Source organism: Trichoplusia ni, chromosome 3 (assembly GCF_003590095.1).
Source record: "Trichoplusia ni isolate ovarian cell line Hi5 chromosome 3, tn1, whole genome shotgun sequence".
Taxonomy (NCBI): domain Eukaryota; kingdom Metazoa; phylum Arthropoda; class Insecta; order Lepidoptera; family Noctuidae; genus Trichoplusia; species Trichoplusia ni.
Genome location: NC_039480.1, coordinates 10889503 through 10912804, shown reverse-complemented (window position 1 = coordinate 10912804; position 23302 = coordinate 10889503). Strand labels below are relative to the sequence as shown.

At 34.7% G+C, this 23302-nt stretch overlaps 1 protein-coding gene across 1 annotated transcript; it reads left to right on the top strand.

Annotated features, from left to right (window-relative positions):
- The first annotated feature begins 665 nt into the window (after window positions 1-665).
- On the top strand, window positions 666-2724 carry LOC113491899 (protein yellow-like). Its single transcript, XM_026869109.1, has one exon. It carries the CDS (start codon window positions 762-764, stop codon window positions 2103-2105), a length of 1344 nt encoding a protein of 447 aa, XP_026724910.1. The 5' UTR covers window positions 666-761; the 3' UTR covers window positions 2106-2724.
- The last annotated feature ends 20578 nt before the right edge of the window (window positions 2725-23302 follow it).

The window sequence follows — 23302 nt, the reverse complement described above, 5'->3', positions numbered from 1 at the left end:
AATTTAAGTGTAGACGTCATTAAAATCCAGTTTAATGATTAACTAATCAGCGTAACATACTTTAATCTTATTGTTTTAAAACCATAATTTTCACCAACGTCATATTATATTAAAAAACATACTTTGTGCTATATACGGAAAATATTTCATTTTTGTTTTTTTCTTAAATCAATTCTTTTTTATGTAAAAAAATTAGCATTTAAAAAATAATCATGGTACCTATTCCAATTCCTCATTAAACAAATCGCATGCAGTTTATCAAATAAAACGCAAGGTTATCAACAAATTATTGACAGCACAATTAACATGATAATTGACTTAATATTTGTACTGTTAAAACGCAACTGATTTCATTTTTAAGTCCGTTTAATGAACCCTACAGTAGCAACAGTTCCGTCTGAATCGATTGTCTGAGCCGTTAACAACACACATCTAACCGACCTGCGGACCCTCCGTCTAGCCAGGGGTGAGATTTGTGACCTTGAGCCACCCTTGCCGAGCTACTTCGCTATTTAAATTACGTCGACGAAGGAACTTAATAAAAATAAATCTCATGATTATGTTTACATTGGTTACCTAATAAATTTATCCTAAAGATAAATCGTTGAGGGTCCGATTGTTTAGTGTTACGGTGACGTCGCGGTGTGGTCACGCGCGTAACACAGCTCTGCCCAGAAGTGTCGGCGGCAGAGTTGCTCCGGCGTCAGTCACATCGGCCGCGCCGTCCGCGCCACACGCTACCCGCCGCGCACCCACCGACGATGTTAGCACTGGTGTTCCTCGCCGCCGTCGCCGCCGCGGCCGCGCAAAACGAATCACTCCCGCGACCGCCCGCGCCTAGACGCGAACAGTTTCGTGTTATTTACGAATGGAACGCTATAGATTTCGATTGGAAATCCCCGGAAGACCGCGAAACTTACCTCAATACAAGCCGATACATCCCCCAAAACGTTTTAATATCTGGCATAAACTTCTACCAAGACGATTTGTTCCTGACGATGCCGCGGATGCTGGACGGAGTGCCAGCGACGCTGGCGACCATCCCCGTGCAGCCGGTGGACACAGCCCCCAAGCTGCGCCCCTTCCCTAGCTGGAACCAGAACGCTGTTGGAGACTGCAACGCGCTGCAGTTTGTGCAAAATATTGAGATTGATAAAAATGGTATTATGTGGATATTGGACAACGGAAGGGTTGGTACACTCACCCAGAACCCAGACGCAAAGTGCCCTCCGTCGCTAGTTCTGATCGACCTTAAGACCGGCAAAAATGAGATGGAGCGCATACCTTTCCCGACCGATGTAGTGAATCCCAATACCACATATTTGAACGACCTTGTGGTTGACAATCGGGATGGTGATTACGCTTACATAACAGACAATAGTGCAGTTGATCCTGGCATTATAGTTTTTCGACGAAGTGATAAAAAATCGTGGAAGGTTCGTGATACACAATCAATGTCTTCAGTAGCCGAGGCCACATTTTTCCGCATCAACGGCACCACGGTCAACCTCCCTGTGAACATCGATGGCATTGCGCTCGGACCTCAATACCGGAACGAAGACGGTAAAGTTGACAGAAAAATCTACTATTGCCCATTATCAAGCTTCCATCTGTACAGCTTGAATGCATCAGTGTTGCAAAATGAAACGCTAGGCCAGAAGGGCGACGGAGCCCTGCGACCTTACGTGGTGGATCTAGGAAACAAAGCTTCACAAACCGACGGCATGAAAATGGATGCATCCGGAGTACTATTCTACGGCTTAATTGGAAACTCTACTATTGCGGAATGGAATACTACCGTCGATTTCCGCATCGGCCAGCGGACGATCGCTCGCGATCCAAACTACATTCAGTGGGTAGACAGATTCACTTTCGATAGCAAAGGCAACGTGTATGTCGTTATAAACAGGCTGTACAACTTCGTGAAAAATCAGGTGTCTCTGAATGAAGTTAACTACAGGATTTTGAAGTCGCACACCGGGTCCAAGAGCTACGTGTTCGGGGAGGAGCTGTCGGAGCCGAGCGTGGCGCCGCAGAGCTCGGCGGCGGTGCCGGCGCTGGCCTCCTCGCTGGCGCTGCTGGCGCTCGCACACCTGCTCGCCTAGTCGCCGCCACCCCGGCTCCGGTCCGACGCGACCGTGACCCTCAATATACCAGTGCTTGTCAATATGCAACGCTCGGACTGACGCGTAGTAACATTACCAAAAATATTTAAAGTTACCTTGACCTCGTGGTCCACCCAGTGATATGCGCATGTAAAAATGCTTTGTATAATTATTATGTTAGAATAGTTACTTACGTAGGTATAGAATACCACATACCGATCATCGGTGACCTTTCCTGGAGAGGTCGTGCCGAAGACGAGTCATGTCGGTATCAGTCGAAAGGTCGGGGACGAGTTGCCAAACGCCGTAGCTCGGCTCAACAATAAACATTCCAATTACTTCTATAAGGTGCATCTCTGCACAATATTTATTTACCATGGTAATATTTAGAAATACGAAATATAAGACCAGTAATGTGTTAGCGATTAATATCTCCAATGTCTTTGAAATTGATACGATATCAATAGTCGTGTACGCAAACACGTATTGTGTGGTGGATCTAGTTAAGATCTGTTTAGGGTAAGCTGTATATTATACTTGATTGTAACTAATACTGTACGAATGTATGTGGCGTGGACGCGGCTGTGTGCTTATGAATAAACGTGTTTATCATATTATATTGTTTGTAGTTTTTATTTGCAGGCGAACACAGATCGTGCTCGAACAGTTAAACTAGTGGCTTGATGTCACCGCGGAATCTTGTTAACGCTCACACGGCTGCCTTGACAACATCAACAAGGAGCCAAGTTTACCTCACTATAACATAAATGTACAATAATTTGCACAACTGGTATTGCTTAATCTCACGTCATATGAGGTAGATTATTTTATTATATTATCCTGCTAATCAGTTGTATTATCTAGAAAAACTAGACATTTAAATTGATAAAAAGTCGTTTTATAAACAAAAACACTCAAACATAATATTTGAAAAACATCTTCACCGATATGCATAATATGTACAAACACATTAGTTTAAAAACAAACCTCTGATTTTTTTAATTTAATGATTACGGTAAAATAATATCAATGCTCAAGTATTATCGTAACATTCTGTTTAATGAGCCAAAATACTCACCGAAATGTTTGAAAGCGAAAATTGTTTACACATAAATTGTTGCTATTTTATTGACACGCACATAAAACAATCATTTGGACTCATAACAATCATTATTTATCCTTGATACCTATGCTAATACCAAAACAAAAAACAAGCGTTGGGTGGTATATTTAGAATTTGAGTGTCATAAGTTATTTTTAGTCAATGATGGAGCCCATATTCTATTACGAGACTTTACATTTATCAAAAAAAAATACCAAAATCGGTGCAGATAAAAAAAGAAATTAGAAAGCAAATGTAGATCTTGAGAACCCTCACTACAACGAAACACAACCTAACTAAACCTCTTAATAAAATTAATACCTTAACAATCTCTTTTCATCGGTCTCGTTCTATCTCTCTTCCTCTCGTTAAAAGAACCTCAATATTATGGAAAGAAAGAAACAAAAAACCAAAAATATATTTACAGTTTATTGGTTCACGTAACGCGGATAGTAACGACGTATAGGTTCCGCATACAAAGCCCCAATGTTTTAGTACACCTGCCGAAGTAAGCACAATTGATTGCTCTGTCGTGTCGGGTTTACAAAGCAGACTAAGTTTTAGTAGACGACAAAGCCTTGTCTTCCTCCTAGGACTTTTAGATATAGTTTTTCAAGTGTAATCGAGTTTGAAGAACAGAAGATTGAAATCGGATGAACATGTTCAAGATAAGATGTTCTTTAAAAACTTTTTCCTGTTTATTAAAAACACATATTGGTTTTTTGAAGTTTAGAAATAGCGTTTACTTGTTTTTGTTAATGGAATTTCTAACCACATTCTAAAATATTTAATGATTAATAACCTTATGATTCAATTTTCTTTGTACTAAAATTCACAGTCAATTGTTTTAAATTTCAAACCTTTTGGTTTTTCTTGTAATTACAGACGTCACAATATCGTTTATGAAACAAAAGCCGAAAATATTTGTTGACCAACTTAAAGTAAAGCCACTAAAAATTGGATTCTTATAGGAATACTCTTAATTATTAATTTTTTAATTACTTACTAATCACTCAAGTACTTGACTATGTTTGATCAAAGTAGCAATAATAGTCACCATCTGCAAGATTAATTTAATTTTCATTTGTTGAAAGTCAGTGTCATATCCATTCTATATTTTTGAAATAAGTTTAATGAAAAATAATTTATACACTGTTTGTTTTTCGTTTTCCCCGTAAGCATAAATTCATCAAATAACAGTGAAAGAAAATCACACATGACGTCACTTCTGATTCTGGGTTTAAACTTTGCTAAAGTCGATATGTCACCTCCTCTCCTAAAGTTTAATTCAGTTTGTCATGCTATTTTTTTTGTTGTTGTTTATATAAAGGCAAAAGTTAATGTATAATATTTTTAAATTATCTTTGTAACCGACTAAATAGATTTTCACTTTTTATTTATTCCCAGTCATCACTATTGAAAGAAAAGCTTCATTAAATGGCGCAGTAGGTTATAGAATTATTCCTCAACATTAGCCTAGAATTATACAGCAATATTGGTATCTCAGTACATCCATTTAACAATACATAACATTCCATATTTATATGTGTGTTTGTATGAATTTACATAAACAATATGAGCAACGTAACGATCAGTAAACATAGGTGTGATCAATGCCGGTCTCAAGATCAATGGAAAAATCTATCGGTCATCACTCAAACATGGACCATTATGTGGGTATATTTACCTACGTAGGTACGTACTAAGGAGGTATTAGTATTATAGATATTAACAAGCACATAACTTATATTAAGGAGTACCAAGCTATAGCCTGCAAAATCAACTTTATTGCTTTATGATAAGGTTGCTGTTATAGCAGACGTTTTACACACATAAAATCAATTAATATAGAATAAATGAAGTATTTCTTTTTAGTATTCAACTTATAAAAACTGCTAAACACTGGGATTATCACATGTTGCTGGTACATACGTATATATACGTTCCTACTTTAGTACTCAAAGGTGTTATATATTCTTTTCAACGTCAATGCCATGTCACAAAGGCACCAGACTAATTTAGATTTTGACCCTATGGTACAGTCTCCTACATGAATTGGGCGAAAAATTTAATAGTTACTTACTTATAATTTTAATAACCCTTCTCTTCGGTGGTTCCAACCTGCCTTTTATGAAACATCTGTTAATATGTTAAGACCAAGCATAAAAACTCAAAATGAACTGCATATACATAGATACTTAAAAAGGAAAATCTAGAAACAACATCTCCGATCCCAAGGAACAGTATATCATATATATATCATACAAAAAATATGAGGATCATTTCAATCTTTCAACAATGAAGTATAAACGAACGAATAATCCTAACAACGGACATCCGGACGTCCGTCGAAAGTCTATAATTTAAAGTCACAGATTTACTGAATTGATGCTAGCGACTGTACCGCGGCAGCCCCCTAGCACGCGGAACTCCGTCTGTCTGGCGAAACGTGTGCCTGATGTGCCTCACCCCTGCTTATCCCCCACGAGAAATAGCGTATTGATATACAGATATACATTTAAACAAATATGCTCCGTGAAATTGAGAATCTGAACGCTGTTGGTAAGGAGGGAGATTGTTTAGAAGCTCTGAAAATATTGTTAGTTTAAACTGGACTAAACAAGACTTGGTTAATGCGCAAAATCACTGAAAGCATTTAACAAAACGCGTTAATACCTCGCTATCAGTACTTTTGCGTTATGAAACAAGTACTAATATCCTTATTTTATCTTTAAGTGTGCATTTAATTCATATAAATTACTCAAATAATTATTGAAGTTATTGAGGAAAAATAAACTAATACGTTAAGTATCTTTATTTGCTCACATAAAATGACTTAGCAGACTCATAAATATTGTATGGATACTTCTTTGCTAAGCATTTGAATTTATTTTCTGTGTAAGTTACCTGTCTTTACGAATAAACTTTTCTTCGAAATCCTTGAAAATCCTATTTTGTTTTTCTATTAGCATATATTTTTAAATTTTCATAAATTTTGCTCCAAATATAAAACTTCGTCTACGTAACAGGTAACTTCATTATTCGAGAGACTCTTTCCAACACTTTTTAAGTAATTTAATTTTAAACTGATGATTTTTTTATGGCAGCCAATGACAAAATAGGAATAAAATGAGTCCATAAAAGTTTTGAAATTCGAATATTATAGTTGTAATTTTATGCAGTAAAAATCTAAAGAATTTTAAGTTACTTTTTTGAGTGTCAAAAACATATTTCAAGAAGCTTAACAATAAAATCAGTCGTTCATTAGTAGTTACTTCTTATTACTTAGACCGTTTGCTATAACTCATCACGCTCGCTATCCCTAAGGGGTAGGTTGGGAGCTGTTGAACTCCGCATTTTATCAAAAGCAGACGGCAAGCGAATTGCAATTAACCGGACACAATAAACCCCTGACTGCCGAGAATTAATAACATCGCCTTATGCGGGAACTGCCCGTGAGACCAATCAGCTTTAAATTAACACTTAATTGCAAAAAATTGTGTTGTATTTTTATCGGAATACTGAATCTGGCTTAGGACAAGTACCTACCAGCATGATTGTCCGAAAGGGTTACCCCAGTACACAAAGAGCATATAACCATAGAATACTCTGAAACTCTCTTCCACTGAACCTAAATCGAGAGGCAACATTTGGTGATTTTCCATCTGGCAAATGGAGAAATATGTATTAGTAATATGGATCTTTATTGTATGACTAGCTGATATAATACCTTCTTACCTCGTTGCAATATTTTTCAGATTAGCCTATGTCACTCACAAAATATATGATCTTCCCTACGTATAAGAATTTCTAAAACTGGTTCAGATTACAATTAATTTAATACGCTACCAATTAGTCCTTTTTGAACGTCATAAAGGACGCTTGAAGAGCATCCCGTTCCGCCCGCCCTTCAATACATATTCATTTTTATAGATTTGTTATCAGATAAAATCAGGCATTTCTAAACGTCCACCTATCCCATTAAATCCTGTTTTAAGTGTCAACAAACTTTAGCAATCAAATGTTATGTATCACAATGTCAACATACTTACTGATAATTATTAAAGATTCACTTTCAAACAAAACCTTTGACCTAGAAGTTGGGGAACATCTATAAAATTAAACATTATGCCGTTATGAAGTTTTATAAACTAAAATAATGTTAGCGTAACCCAAAAATAACAGACCTCACCTCTGTTGCAGGTAAAGGTCAATTCTGTAACGCTTAAGTTTTTATTCGAGTTATGCAAAATGTGATTATTGGTTTGCATAATGCGCGTGTTAATCTCCATATTTATGAAGACTTGATGGTCGTAAAACCACTACGCATATTCGCTCCCTTTATCATAATTTGTATACATGCGCCGTATTTTCCTAGTTCGTGCATTTTAAGAAAACATTATACAATGTATTTTTAAACTAGCTACGTCATTTATTTAATGTATGTAAATGTATGTGGTGTAACTTTTCATTATATTTTTTAATAGAAGATGATGTACAATTTCTTAATTTTATTATGTTTTTGTTTATTGTTTTACATTCAAATAGGAAGCGTGGGAATCTGCTTTTATTAACTACATTTCTTTGTATAATACAAATCAAGTGCGAGTCCCGCAATCGTTTGTGGGTACCTACAAATTTATTCATCACCCACCAGAAAATTCATGACCGTAATAACTTTTGCTAGACCTCGAACTTTACTTTCAGTGTTAGTTGTTATCGCAGCAGTAGAAATAAGTATATCATCTGCAAAAATCTGTCTGGGTATCACAGTTCAGGAGATACAGATTGGGGGCAGACGAAAAGCGTAGCCTCAGTAATAGGGTTGCGTTTTTAGTAGTTTTTACCCTTTCTTACGGAACCCTAAAACATGACACTTTATTAATATGTTTCTACTATACACAGTTACAAGCCAGGTCCCAAATAACTTTTTTTTACATCAACCTTTTTTCATCAAGCAATGTTCTTAAAAAGTAAAAAAATATGACAGGTAATTCAAAAACAGAATTTAATACTACATAAACAAAACGAAGTTGTGGGCGACCGCGTGTCATTGAACGATGGCTATCGGAGTATCGGCAACGCGCCAACCTTGCACCAAGATCAACGTATCGAGTATGCAAACTAGTTTCAATTAAATCCGGAACCAAACGGTTTGTTTTCACCCGCATTTTTTGTAATGCAATGAGAACTGACTTAGAAAGTACTTGGCGGTAACCAACGAAAGTGTATGGAGATCGGAGACATTCTCAGAATTATTTTTAGTTCTATTGGCTAATTATCAATGAATTGATTGAAGAGATCGTGTTGAGTGGAAGTTGACAGTTGTGTTTTCATCAAAGGGGTAATTAAAATCAATACAAAATCTTCTAAGAAGGTAACTAAGTAGTAATCCAAGATTTTCAGTAACACTTTAAAAGCCACATGAAAAAATAGCACAGCCTCGTTATTATCTTAAAAAAAAGGAATTTAATCCTTGTTCGCGGGGTATGGTACAATCATTCAAGTCATACACACAAAGACGCCTATACCCTATTCATCGGGGCTTGAGCCAAAGTGTAAACAAAGAAATCAATGTTCCCCAAACTTTTATTTTCATTTAACTACCTATTTATGATTTTATTTATGTTTCAGTTTATCTTACATAGTTCACATGTTCAAATAAATGCTCAAGTTTTGTTAGGAGGTACTCAACTACGAGGATAATAAAAAAATAAGAAAAAAAATCTAAGAAAAATTACAAACATTGCTTAGCCCAGGTTCAGGTTCACTTATGTTATTACACGAAAGCGTCAATATAACTAAAACAAAACAATTAACAAATAACTTTAAACGTAACAAAATAATAAACCTAATGAAAACAATAAAAGTAACAATGGAATAACATGAATTTAACGAAAATGTCTGCAGTGGGATTTCTCACATCAACAAGTTGTTCTATAGTAAAGATGGCGGGTATGACCCGACCGATGATAAAACGTCACATTTTGATGTAAAATGTTCGCAGTATCTGTGGTCTTCATTTAGTCGTATTAAAATGCGTTCCAAGTTTGAGAATAGTTTCTTTTTTAGGTTCTTTTACATGTAAACTATTTAATTCATAATTAATTAAAATTAAGAAAATAATTTAAGGCATTTATGATATTTGATTTCAAATAAGTCTGAACGGATTACAAACGTTTTATAGACTTCGTACTAAAATATAATTTCTTATGTTATCTGTGTATGCTTCCGTAGTTATTTTTATAAATTAAGTTCAGTACATCAATCGTGACATATAAAGAACCCTTTTTATGGTTTGTTTACCTTTTGGCTCATGGCTCGTTGAATAGGGTATAGACTAAACTAAACTAAAAAAAATATATTTTTATTAACCATTCAAGTAGAATACAATTTACAAAACAATCGCGGTATGCTTCGTCATAAAATTAAGGTGTGTTGGTGTTTTACATTATTTAAAGTACATACCGCGATTTAAATAAATATTCCAAGGGTTTTGTCCGGCCTTTGGTGTCAAGTCAAATATTTTTTCAACTTACAATTATTAATCCCATTTTAAATTGTACAACATATGTACGTTGTTAAATGCAAATTCATCCATTATTAATGGTACAAATATTTCGTAGTAGTCGTGTGTACAGACGTAAATAATTGTCTCTCAATATCTGAATGGAGAACTGTATTTTTTGCATACGTGTAACCTAATGCTACCTTAAGTCATAATAAAATTGTTCTTTAACTTTCAATTATCGATTATCCTCATTTTCAAGTATAATTTATATTTTGATAGTAACTATCGTGAGAATGATTCATTATTAAATGCTGTAACGGTTTACTCACGCGTATTTATCGGGAGTGCCCGACTAGTTTCGGACCCAATCGGAGTCCTTAATCATGAGCAGACGCGGCGGGATCGCGAGTCGAACTAGTCGGGCTACCCCGATAAATACGCGTGAGTAAGCCGTTACATCATTTAATAAGTATAATTTAGTTTACCTTAAAGTTTTATTTAGACTATGGTGTCATATAACTCATCTGATTTAAATACTAGTGAACCTATGATGGCAGCTATGAAAAAGAGATCATTATCCAATAACCTTTTCCTTAAGATTTAAATACACAGAAGCTGTTGATGAACTTAAAATGACGATCATACACGTTCCTTTTGGATAGCGGACAAGGAAGGAAATAATATCAACTATATAACATCACGCTACTAATTGGACCTAGAAGAAGGCGGATAAAACCGCGGGGGTCAGCTAGCAATAACAATATTTCGTTAAAGAAACTTGTTTGCGATCAAACCTCTTCATTTAATTGATTGCGATGGTCTTTCAATTAATATCACTCCATTAATTTGCCATGAAGTCTAGTCCTTGTTATTGTATCGATATTTATTTACGCCTTTATTATACTTTGGCTCGACCTTACGAATTAGTAGTTTCAAGTATTTATTTTTATTCTATATCCCCATAGAATATGTCACACATTCCACTTCTATTTACTTAATTTTGACAGCTGTTTAAGAAGGACAACGACTTGTCCATACAATTAACCGATCATTTCATACCGTAACCAATTTTGATATTTAAAACCGACTTACATTACAATCAAGCAATCTAATCAGCCTGTCGAGGTCCATTGCTGGACAAATTAATCCCACAAGTTGCGCCACAAAACACGGTCTTCCGCCTCCCGCATCCAGTCCATGCCAGCTACCTATTTCAGGTAATCGATAAACAAAAATAATTACATTTCGTATAGAACAAACATACTAACACTTCTGCTGAGAAAGACAGTGAATTGTTTACCATTATCAATGATCCATTTCGTTTCTTTTTCTCTAACCCTCCCAGGACCTTTACAATCAGTAATTCAGCTTTTTTCCCCTCACTACACACTATGTTTCTTGCATTTTTATGATAGACAAAACAATAGACTAATCATGTTTTGTTATACCTCAACAACAAAAGTCCATATTAAGCAGTTAGCGCGTTGACAGTCGCGAGTTCACGATTGTTCTGTCATACAAATTGCATTCACATAGCACATAATTCAATGTGTCCTCCATAACCATATTAGTTCATGATGCGCTGCACATCGTAATTCAAATGGTTTTTACATTGCAATTTACATGCCAATCTAAATACTTTACAACTGCTCACAAAACAACTTTTGAACTGACCTTAGGCCTCAGGTAGCCTAGGTAGGTAACTCATTATTGAGGGGCAAAATAATAATGATTAGACCGTTGCAGTCTACAGATCGCTCATGATGAAATGAAAATGTTAAGATTATATTAAGGCTCTACCACTATCTCCTAAAGAACGACGGAGACAATCAGATAGTCGAGTGGTAAAGGTTACCACTGCGCTCTTTTCACAAGTTAGATCCCGTGTGTCCTACATGGGATCTAACGTAAGCGTTTGCGTGATCCATAAATGCTTGTTCTGAGTCTGGCCGTCTTTATGCATGTGGCTTAAACGTTTTTAAACGTCCCGCAACATGAGGATTAAATTACTTTAGGACGAAGGACGTACTTACTCGAAATGTATAGAAAATATGTACGACTGTATCGTACATATTTTCTTATTCCGGACTCGAAAGTAGGCCAGGCCAGGTGAGACGGTCAATTTAATGGAAATGCAAATTATTATTAGAACACTTTCCAAGAAAATGTTAGAAAAAAAAAGCTTGGAAGGTAATTATATGTTTTCCGTGCCGTTTGCTTTGTAAAGGTCACTACTTGGCTAGAATTAGATGGTTACATGTTTTCTACTTTTATAGTTTTGCAGTAATTGTGGAAAGAAAATATACATCAACGAATTCCATAAATTCTACACTTACCTAATGCAAAAACTATAAGTAACAGAGGTTTGTACACATTTTCGAAGATAAATGAACGGCATGAATACCACCGTCACATGAACACCACGAACATGAAGAGAATATCAAGGAATAGCGTCAAAATCTATTTCTTAAAAAACTTAAGCGTTATTTACATACTTTTGACAGTCCGATAATCAGAAAATATTAGAAAATCAGTCTGAATAAGGGGTATCGTATTGCCAAAGTAACTGAGTTGAGGAGATCAGATAGGCAGCCGCTTCTTGTTAAACACTGGTACTTAACTTCATCCGGTTGCACTGAAAGCCGACCCCACCATAGGCTATGGCAGCTATGGCTATGAAAAGGCATGATGATGAACTGCTTCGATACAACGACGTCCATTCCGATTTACTGCAGAACCTACATCACTTGTGAACTATCACAAGGGTAACAGCTGATTAGGCAGTGACCGCGACGTTCCCAGTTCTATAAGGCAGGCTAGATCTTATATCTGCACTTCCTTATCTCGTAGGTCATATAAAACAGAAGATTCAAGGTATTTTCCTCTTACTTCTTCCTTCTTGTAATAATATTATACTTCCGAAAAAAAATGCAGGAATTTAAATAAATATTTAAGATACGCATTATGAATACTTATAGTTAACTCTGCGTGCATACTTAATCTGGTTTTACGCATATAATCCGATTTCGTTATTGATTTTGATAAACCAATTAAGGTTAACGAGTTATAAAAATATCATAACCCAGCACTGGGTCTTATGAAATGTACACCCTCTGCCTGATCTCAATTTTGTATTAAATCTACAATAACATGTTTTCACAAATATGTGTATGTTTTTACATATATTACAATTCAACATGCCATTGCCGCCAGCCTTCTGATCACGTTGCCTAGCTTTGACAAGGATGAAGATGTTTTTTATTTGTAAGTAGTTAAATTTTATTTGATATAAATAGCTTAAACTGTAAAATATTATTTTTTTGTCATTGTTAAAAATTGTTCTGATACATTTGTCCTTATCTGGGTTAAATTCCTTTTCATATTGAGAAAGAATGAGTAGATATTTGCACTTGCGATCTGACGATTTCGGATTCCATTAATTCAAATAATAAGAAAAATACAAGGACATGATGACAGTCTCTCCGGCCGTGATCTAGAATATTTTATGAATGTAATTATATTATTTTATTACAGCAATAAAAATAGTCGAGTAGAAAATAATATTATCATCTTGATAAAAACTGAAACGGGCGCTATCTACACAATAATAAATGTGGTGTGAAGTATTGAAGCTGATATGTTAAAAATACGGTTTGTTATAACATAGAACTCTAATATTTCGATTTAGTCTAAAAAAAATTTTGTTAAAATAGCATGTAAACAAAACACTCAACAATTGTCTTGTAGTTACTCATACATGTATATTAATGTCAATTTGAGTGTCGCTTAACGATTGCAATAGGTAATGAAACTAAGAGCATAATTGATTACAAACACGATACATGTTGAAAACAACATAAAACTTACCTCAAAAGATTATATTTTTCCCATAACCTAACATTTTAAATCGTCATTTTCTTTAATATGAATATCAAGGTCCGTTGGGAAATTTGATTCTAGTCCCATAACAGATAGTGTGTAATCAAATCGGTTCCGTTTGGCAGAACACGCTACGACCGGTGTAATATAACAATCGGAAGAAATGCCTTTGACATTGTTTGTAATGCTATAAACAAATCATACATTTTTCACATATCCGTAACGGTCAATATGCGTGAAGGTCGTTTATGTGTGTGTGTGAACTCCTTGCAATATTTGAAAGTTGGCTATCTGTATTCGTGGAAGGGAGATAGTGCTCTACGCCATGTAACCCGTTGTCTCGCTTCCGCAGCTTCTACAATCTTACCTTATGTAGTTTTGGTAGGTCCCCTTATTACACTTATTGGTGCACGCCGGCAACAACGATAAAGGCGTTTATCGGTCAATATTCTTTAGCTGTAACTCAAAACATGTAAATAATGTTAAAACATAAGAGCTATTGGAGTGACCTGAACGACATATATGTGATATAGTGTAGAAATTTATCTTCTTTTTATCATTTTATGTGTCTGTTACGCATTAAAAGGTGCTTAAAAGGTATGAATAAATATCAAAAGGTTTCATGCATCTCGTACTACACGCATGCAGGAGGCTGAAGATCGAGTGTAGTGGTGCAAGTGAAAAGTTAACGAGGCTCAGCTGTAGTCCTCGATAGGCCGGAGTTGATGACACAAAATAACCATTAGGTGGTCAAAGTTTATACGGGGGACGAAAATTTTTTGTATTCAGAATTATCTCGAAAGTTATCTATTTTATTTAATAAATAAATTAATCTTATTTTTTTATTTATTTAAAATAAGTTTTGAACGCGCATCTATTCAATATATTATTATTTAAAACTAAAAGGAATTATACTTTGTATATCAGTCTTTAGGAATATTACTTTATCGGCAGTCAGACTCTACCTCTATAGCTAGATACGAATCGCTATGCCCACTTAATATTTGGCATAGTTTAAACTTACTGGCCACTGTAACGTTCCGGATGTAGGCAGACTAAGTGTAATTAACATGTAACATGCGATTATGCGGACTGCATACGTATTCGCTTGATTTCGTCAGTAACCGCAATACAGTCTTATATACTATTGATTGTATAAACGTAATACCTACATTTTATGCCGGGAATTAACAGAAATTTGATGTAAAGAAACTGGAACATTATTTTTCTGAAGACATTTTCATTGCTATATCCTACTTATGATGTAAACCTCAAACTTTTTATGTAATGATGTTTGTTCATATTTCACGCTGAAATCACTGAACAGATTGAGGCGAAGCTTTGTATACAGGGCCCCAATTCTGCTATTTACAATGGCCGATGACTGAATGAAAATTTTCTTGAAAGGTCACTTTTCAAATTTAATCAAATTCATTGACCATTGTAAATAGCAGAATGGGGTCCCAGATAGTTTATACCCAGGATAAGCACATAGGTTAGTTTTTATTCCGATTTTATGTTACGGGCCGACAAACTGCCAGTTTTAACTAAGTTATTAACTCAAACCAATTATTGACCCAATCTTATGATACAGGTACTCTCTTTGAATTAATCTGACTGCCATAGACTTTGTTTTTAATCACTATCATCCATCCTACTTCATCGGATCACATGCATATCGTTGTCTGATCTGCTTGTCTAGGGGTAAGTAGACCCGACTGCTATTTGACAGGTCGTGGGTTCGATTCCCACCTAGGATAAATGCTTTTGTGATATACACGATCACTTGTTGTGTCTAGGTGAAATTCATCTATACTAATATTATAAAGAGGAAATATTTGATTGTGTGTTTGACACGAATAGGCTTCAAAACTACTGGTCCCATTTGAAACATTATTTCACTTTTGAGAAGCTACATTATCCCCGCTGAACATAGGCTATAATTTATTTCAAAAATATTAGGGTTCCGTAAGAAAATTGCGATATTGTGAACCAAGGTGTCATAACACTCATAACTTATATCTTCCAAACACGCGGACGAAGTCGCAGGCAACTGCTAGTCTTTAATATATATGCACATAAAAAAATCTATATTTAGGTATCAGTTGTTGAATTTTATATTTGAAACAAAAAACGTAGACAATAATTGAAGCCGAATCGTAGAGTATGAAGAAGAATGGGGTAGATTGGAATGAAAGGACGCTTGTGCAAATTTCGCTTGCGTGATGTGGATTCGATCATGTCAGCGATTTGCACGATACTCAAACTCAATACTTTGATAAGATATCTGCGGGTTTATTACACAGACAATTTTAATAATTATTAACCATTTCCTTTAGGTAGTTAAGTGTTATTATTCTGAAGTGCGATTTACAATTTGCTTTATAACTTTATTTGTAGATCTATTATAAGTAATTAATAAATACTCTTTAAAGTAATTGTGAATTTTATAAAAATAAAAGAATTACAATTACGCATTTTTTAATTATTTACTTACTAGCTGTTGCCCGCGACTTCGTCTGTGTGGACTTCAGTTTTTTACCTCGGGATCTCTTCTTCCTTCTTCAAGTCAATGCATGCATGTTAAATTTCATCCAAATTCGTTCAGCCGTTTTTACGTGATTGAGTAACAAGCATCCAAACAGGATAGTAAGGATCTGTATCGATGTGCGTACAATTTCCATAGTTTAACGATGACTCAACAATGTAATATTAATTTTAAATCTGTTAAAGTATATTCCTATACTTAGATAACATGATGTCGATAACCCATGCAAATGGGATAATCAGCGAAATCCGGCAGGACTAAAAGCTTTACAAAACAGTTTCTCGAAAAAAGGTTAGCCGGAAGATACCTTTTACGTCAATAGCGTAATAATACTTTTTTCAGCTTACATACACATACATAATAGCCGGCAGTGTATTCAACAATTCTACGTATCTATTGAGTATATAACCATAATTCGTAATAAGTACGCATATAACTGCAGTACAGTCGGTTTCAGAAGTCGCTTTACACAATCCGATTTATATAGGGCGCACTGACTCCATGCGGGAGACGTGACAAGGCGGTTCAGGTTTACTAATATAGAGACCGACTCTCCACTTCCACAAGCTCGAGAATGACTCCGTCAAATTTAAAAAAGGCCCAGTGTTTCGGGTTGAGACTTAGCTTCTAGTATGTTTTAAGTATTCTAGGCATTCTAGCTATCCTGCCTATTTTGCAACTGTTTGATTTTTATATGTACTGTTGCTTTAGGAATCTGTCTGTTTACCGACTTCTGTAACTAACTGTACCGTATGGCCAATTAATTAATGAATAATGCTATAATACACCTATTTCCGCAAATTACGCCGCAGGAACATCTAGTATATGGATAATTATTAGTTATTGCTTAAACGGATAAGTTTTTATGATTTTAATGATTTTGCGTGAAACTATACTATTCGAACCATGTAATATTTTATCTGTTTAGTACAAGTTTATTTAATTACAGCTATGATTTGAAAGAACATCACCGTCCCGTGGTCGCTGACAAAATGACCCTGATGCTTTTATCCTGTAAGAGTCCCGAGATGCTTCTCCAATAACACTGAAACAGTCCATCAGGGTACACCTGGCTAAAAAAGAAAGCTGTAAAAAATAAATGTAACGGTACTTCGGTGGTTTTTTCGAGTACAAGTCCAGCATTCCCAAGGTAGGGGAATGCTGGACTTGGCTTACTACCTTTAAGTTAAGTTTTATTAAGTTAAGTTTTACCGTAGTACCTACATATAAGACAGTTTAGGTATCTATATTCATAAAGCTACAAAGTGTTTCAATAATCAAACACGTGGTCTCATCACGACTTTGCATGCATATTAAGAAGCTGAGATCATTCGAAACATATTATCATCGCTTATTTTCATCTCTAAACACTCCATCTTTAGTAAAGACGGTGTTCTAACGAAGATTTTTTCTTCTTTAAGCCTAAAATATTGTAATAAAGAATCTTCTAAACAACACATCAATAGAGGTACTTCCCCTGGACATTTTTCATCACGCCTAAACTAGTCAGGCTATTCCGAGTAAGAGTTTGTGAGTAAGTTATTTAAAAATGTATAGGTACCCCTCAGAAAATTTTAAATCTTTTGTCATTCTTAATAAAAAATCTTGCTCTAATTTGTCGCTGCAAGACAAGTTTAATAAAACAAATATCTTTTTAACAGTTTTATGAAACAAAAATCTAACCTTAATGTTGCAAGTTTGTTTACAAAATCGTGTTTTTACCAACTTACGTGTTCGCATGTCATAGATAATGTTTAGCGTGGCGCAGTACAAGTTTCTTACGTAGGTACATCGGACATATAAAATAGAGAATAACGGCTTCAGACATAAGATAGGCGCACACCTTGAATAAATCAAATAGAAAATGCACAACAAACAAGAAAAACAAGTGAAACATTTTGCCAACAAATAGCATTATATGTATAATATATGCATGTATATAGACTGCTTATCTATATATCTACCTCTAAGTAAGGCTACAGTTGTGGAAAACACCACTCGTTGTGGAAGACACCCGCACCCACTCGCTTTAGGAGACAGTAGTAGGACCCTATTGAGGGCCTATTACCCTGTATTACTTAATATTCAGAATTACCCCTGTACGTAGATACATAATAAAAAACAAAAGAATGAACGGTAAACAAGTCTATTATGAAGTGTGTTTACAGGTAACCATGAAACAATAATGATGGATATTACCTTATAATAATAGCCACGTTCTCTTGTTTTCTAGATCAGAGACTGTAGAGTGTGATCTCATCATATTTATACTCAATTAGAATTTACTAGAATACCAACAAGATTGAATGTTAATTGTGAACCTATGGTTTGTAAATTATATGCCCGCGGCTTCCTCAGTATTGATATCTGGCAATGCTTCAAGAAATTCATCAAAATCGGTTAAGCGGTTTACTGGCTTTATCATGATCGTATAACAAGTAGACAGAATTTGATTCGCAAATGTAATATAAGTAGGGATTAACACTGGCCTCTAAACATCTATAATATTTTATGTCTAAGATATTAACTTTAGTTTCTTATAATGACGTCACCTCTAAGTTTTCTTATTAATAAAAATCCATAACGTAATGTGCTCCTTTTTGAAATACTGTTTCTGATACCTGAGGGTCCAGGCATCTATAACATTACAGGTAATAATGACGTCATTTCTCGATTTTTGTTCCATATTTAATGATTTAGTACTTCGGTGTCATACCCTATCTTTAATATCTGGCGAATGTTGGCGAACAGTCTGAATCAAAGTCTTTGACAAAGTCAGTCAAGTTATCTGAATTTTAATACCTAACGTCAGAAAACATGTCTGAAAAAGTGATACAAAAACGACTTCACATCTTCTTACTTGTTTATTTTTTTCAATTATATGACTTGGTGTTTAGTGTAACACTAACAAATAATTAATACCTCATTTATACAAACACAAAGTTTAAGTTTTGGTTTACCTATGCTTTTTTTTAACGAGCAGTAACATAAATATACACGGTGATTTTTTAGTCGTCTTACAAAAGAAGCAAAGTTCAGGTATGCGACGTAAAATACCCCTAGGCGCGATTATTATTTTTTTATCATCAACTAAGATAATAAGTACGAAGAAAAATTAAACAAGAGAAATCTGACATATACTCTTAAAAAATGATAAAAACGCCGCAGCCTGCGCTCCTCACCATTGTTACAAGGCTCGGACCGCACTCGCAACAGAGCTGTGTTTCTAAAAAACTACGAATTGCATCATAATATTGAATAAAAATTGCATTTTAAATTTATTCAAATCTCATAAATACCTATTTTTTTATCATGAACGTGTTCTAGTCATTGGATAGATGAACTAGGCTGTTTTTGTAAGACGACTAAAAAATCACGGTGTATAACTAGATATACATAGTTAATATGAAGATTTGTCGTCACAATTATAAGGTACTTGGTAAATGATTGTACAAACAGCTTCATCGCACCATTAGTCAGCTGACGTCCTTCTGACCGTGAAGGTTACGGATTTAAGGTGCAGCCTCATTGTTGAAAATGTGTCAATCTTGTTTAAATTGCGAACATTTTTTAAATAAATTGCGTGTTTGTTTTCAATTAAGTTAAATGATTGCCAGGTATCAAAATGTAATGTATTGATAGTTTCTTTTTGAGTTGAGTGCGATTAGTTTTAATGCTGTTACATTAATCTTCTAATTATTTTTCTTTTTTATGTTTTAGTTGACTTTTTTTCCAATTTTAATTTATTTATGGCTAAACTCACAATAGCAAAAAATAAATCTGTGGAAACATGGCTAACCTCTCTTGAAAGTTAAAAAATCGAGCACAATTTCTTTTGTTTATAACCATCATTCCAACAAAACAAAAATATTTATCTAGCAATTGTGGTTATATCTTAGTATTTTAGGCACGTTGTCTAACGTCAAGCGCTAACAAGGAGATATCGATACGACACGTGACAATTTATAGTAAAGAGGATCTATTACGCGTATTTCTTCTTTCATATAATCACTCGATTTTCCGATATTGCTCAATTGGTTGCTATAAATAGTGTTTAAGAATACCACAATAGTACACTCGAGTATGCAGTTAACAAATAATGATAATGAAGTCGGCTAAACTACTGAAATTGACCGACCACCAAACAGACCCAGATACTCTTCTTCTGATGCAGGACCCCAGATACGGGTATGTATTTCGATACATAAAATACGGCTCTTAGTAACAACAGCGTCTGTCTCAAATTATTCTTTTATAATTTTTATTTACACCATCTTTCTTTATATATATTGGTTCCATCAAGGATTCGTCACTGCATTTTTAAGTGACATACATAGTTCTCAGCGTATTTATGAAATTGAACCGTTAATATAATAAAAAAATGATCTATAGAGTATTTATCTATTCTTTTAACTAAAGTCAGTGTTAAACAAATATACAAGGTACCTATCAAAACAATATCAGTTTGTTTTTGTTAACGGAATCAATGATCTAACTCCGAACAAACGTTAGCTCATGAATTATTGATAACTACGGTTTCCTTGAACATGAACGTGCATACTCCGTATAATGTCTACATGTTATAAATGGCTTCAGGTTTAGTATACTGACATATGCGAATTGCTCATACGCCATGATAATCGATTCGATCAAACTTCGAATTTTAAATGACTGTGACGCATAGGGGTTTTTTTGACATAAAGACTACAGTTTATTTGTTTTAGTTGCCATGAGCTACATTTTAACAATAATCTGAAGTAGACCAATAAATATTGTATAATAAATTGGACTCTACAATTGTTCCAAATCGTTCCTAATGTTACTACCTATTTTTATCTGCCAATGCAAAAGAGATACATCAGGCGATTTCTTTTCACCATCTGAAATTCTTATTTATTTTAAATCAAGTTCAATGCGCCTACAGTACCTTGTGACGACGAAAGAAGCGTTTCGTTTGGGATTCTGATGTCTAAACATGTACTCCCACACCGCGATTGTACTGAAGATTAAAGTAATTAATTACCGCCTTCTATACCACCAGACACACGGTGAGTCAATGACTTTCAAAGGTTTACTCAACGCCCTCTTATATTTAAAACTAAAAAGAGGATGTTTCATCTCACAACAATACATTTTCAAAACAAGCTTGGCCTTGTGGTTCCATGTTCGTAGGAGGTGCAGGTTTGATTCCAACGCAGGCTAGTATTGTTAATGTCCAAACCTCCTACATGGGCAGAGATTTTTCCCAGCAGTGGGACGACAATTTGCTAGAACTAAATAAGCGTGTAGTTATATCCTGAAAATATGCTTCCCAGAAAAAGCAAGCACGAATGGAATGTACTCTTAAATAAATATTATTTCACAGCATTTAAGCAAAGTGACATTTCCATTTCAATGCTAACATTTTAGTTGTGGAAAGACAGAAAATGTAAATGTCAAATGTATTAGATATCGTATTTGCTTACGTAGTTGTTACTGAGAGCTATATTTTATGTACCTAAGTAGACACATATTTGGCGGCCTTCACTAGAAGAAGGATTTCAGCGTTAGCTTGGTGGTTAATTATAGCAATAAGAGTGTCGTTACAATCGTTTAACAGTGAGAGTTGGTCATTTTTACTTACCTAATTTATCAACCTATGTGCACTGAGGTGCTGCTTGCTTTCCATAATATAACCTAAATCGGTTGAGCCGTTAAAGAGGTTTAGCATGAATAACAAACAGCGATGCATGAGAAGCAATGTTCGAAAACTTTGATAGATGTCGGTATGTGGACATTAATTTTCTAATTCACATTTCCGTAATTTTGTTCAATATTGATATTTAACTGCTTATTTAAACAGTTTTAATTAATTCTAGCACATTTAGTTATTACTATTTTGATCGACATTAATTGCTGCTAATCCAATAATATGTCAATTTGATTGATTAGTCAGTCGGTTCATTCACTTTCACTACTGGTGGATTAGTATCGAAGCCGTCAAAAAATGTTAGCACTTTAGGCAGTAGGTATTTACTTTCAAAGTAATGCGAACTAGTTTAACCAGTTGCGAAGTTTTGGAGATAAGAGATAGTGGCTTTTTGATGTAGGCTCTCTATTCATAAGATCGATTTTCACTATATTATCGGACCTTTTTGAGATGGATTGAGAGACGACTGCCTAGTGAACAGAATATTAAGACATATTTCATCGCTCATGTGTGTAAGTTTTTTTTTAATCCAAGGTAGCCTCTGTATGTCTGAACACTCTGAACGGTTTTACTGTCTGACGTATATTTTCGAGTTTTGTCATCTCTCTAACTGGTTAACACTGGCCACATATATTATGACCAAAAAAGGTTTTATATATTTTCACAAGAGTAGTAGTTGATTATTCACTTGTTTACAATAAAATGCCGAAATCACCCATCAGTGTGCTATTAAAGGCTGGCGATGATGATGAAGTCAAATTTAAGCATCGCTTTTCAAAACATGCTTTCACGGAAATGAAGTGAGTAGTCCCATAATACCTATTAATCCTTAATAATGTTGAATGATTCAAATAAACGGATTTTGAGTCATTCAACAGAATCATCTTATCGGGCTTAATGCATCTCGTTTGCTAGCATAACATACCTTATACTTGCTTAAATTGAAGAGAAGTTATACAGTGCCATTTAACTAAACCTCAAACACTCAAAAATGTTTTTGGGACATATTTCCTTAGAGAAAACCTAATTCAACTTTTTTGATAGGAAACATGTTTTAACCTTTAAAAGTCAAGGTTCGCAGACGTCCTTACTAAAGCCGTTATAACAATAGCAAAGAGTAAAGTAGACATTTTTTGTCCTATTAGAAACTATTTAATGAGTTCAAGAAAATTCTAGAAGCTATGAAAAAAACAAAACTATTAAATATGAAATATCCTTTATATGCAATAAAAACATACATAATTAATTATTTGATAGAGATTTATATAAATTGAACTTAATACCCTCGTACTTAAGTTCCAATTTACAATCAACAGAGTCCGATTGATAATACGGACATAATCGTAATGCAAAAATAAACAGTGATGAGTAGTTTATTGCAATTACAAAACGAACACAACACGAAGATAAATAAAAAAATAAACTGGCGTAGACAAGTCTCTACATCCTGTTTTGTAGCCGGCTACGA

What these genes read in the sequence shown, in the direction of transcription:
- LOC113491899 (XM_026869109.1), top strand. Translation starts at nt 762, where the DNA reads ATGTTAGCACTGGTGTTCCTCGCCGCCGTCGCCGCCGCGGCCGCGCAA.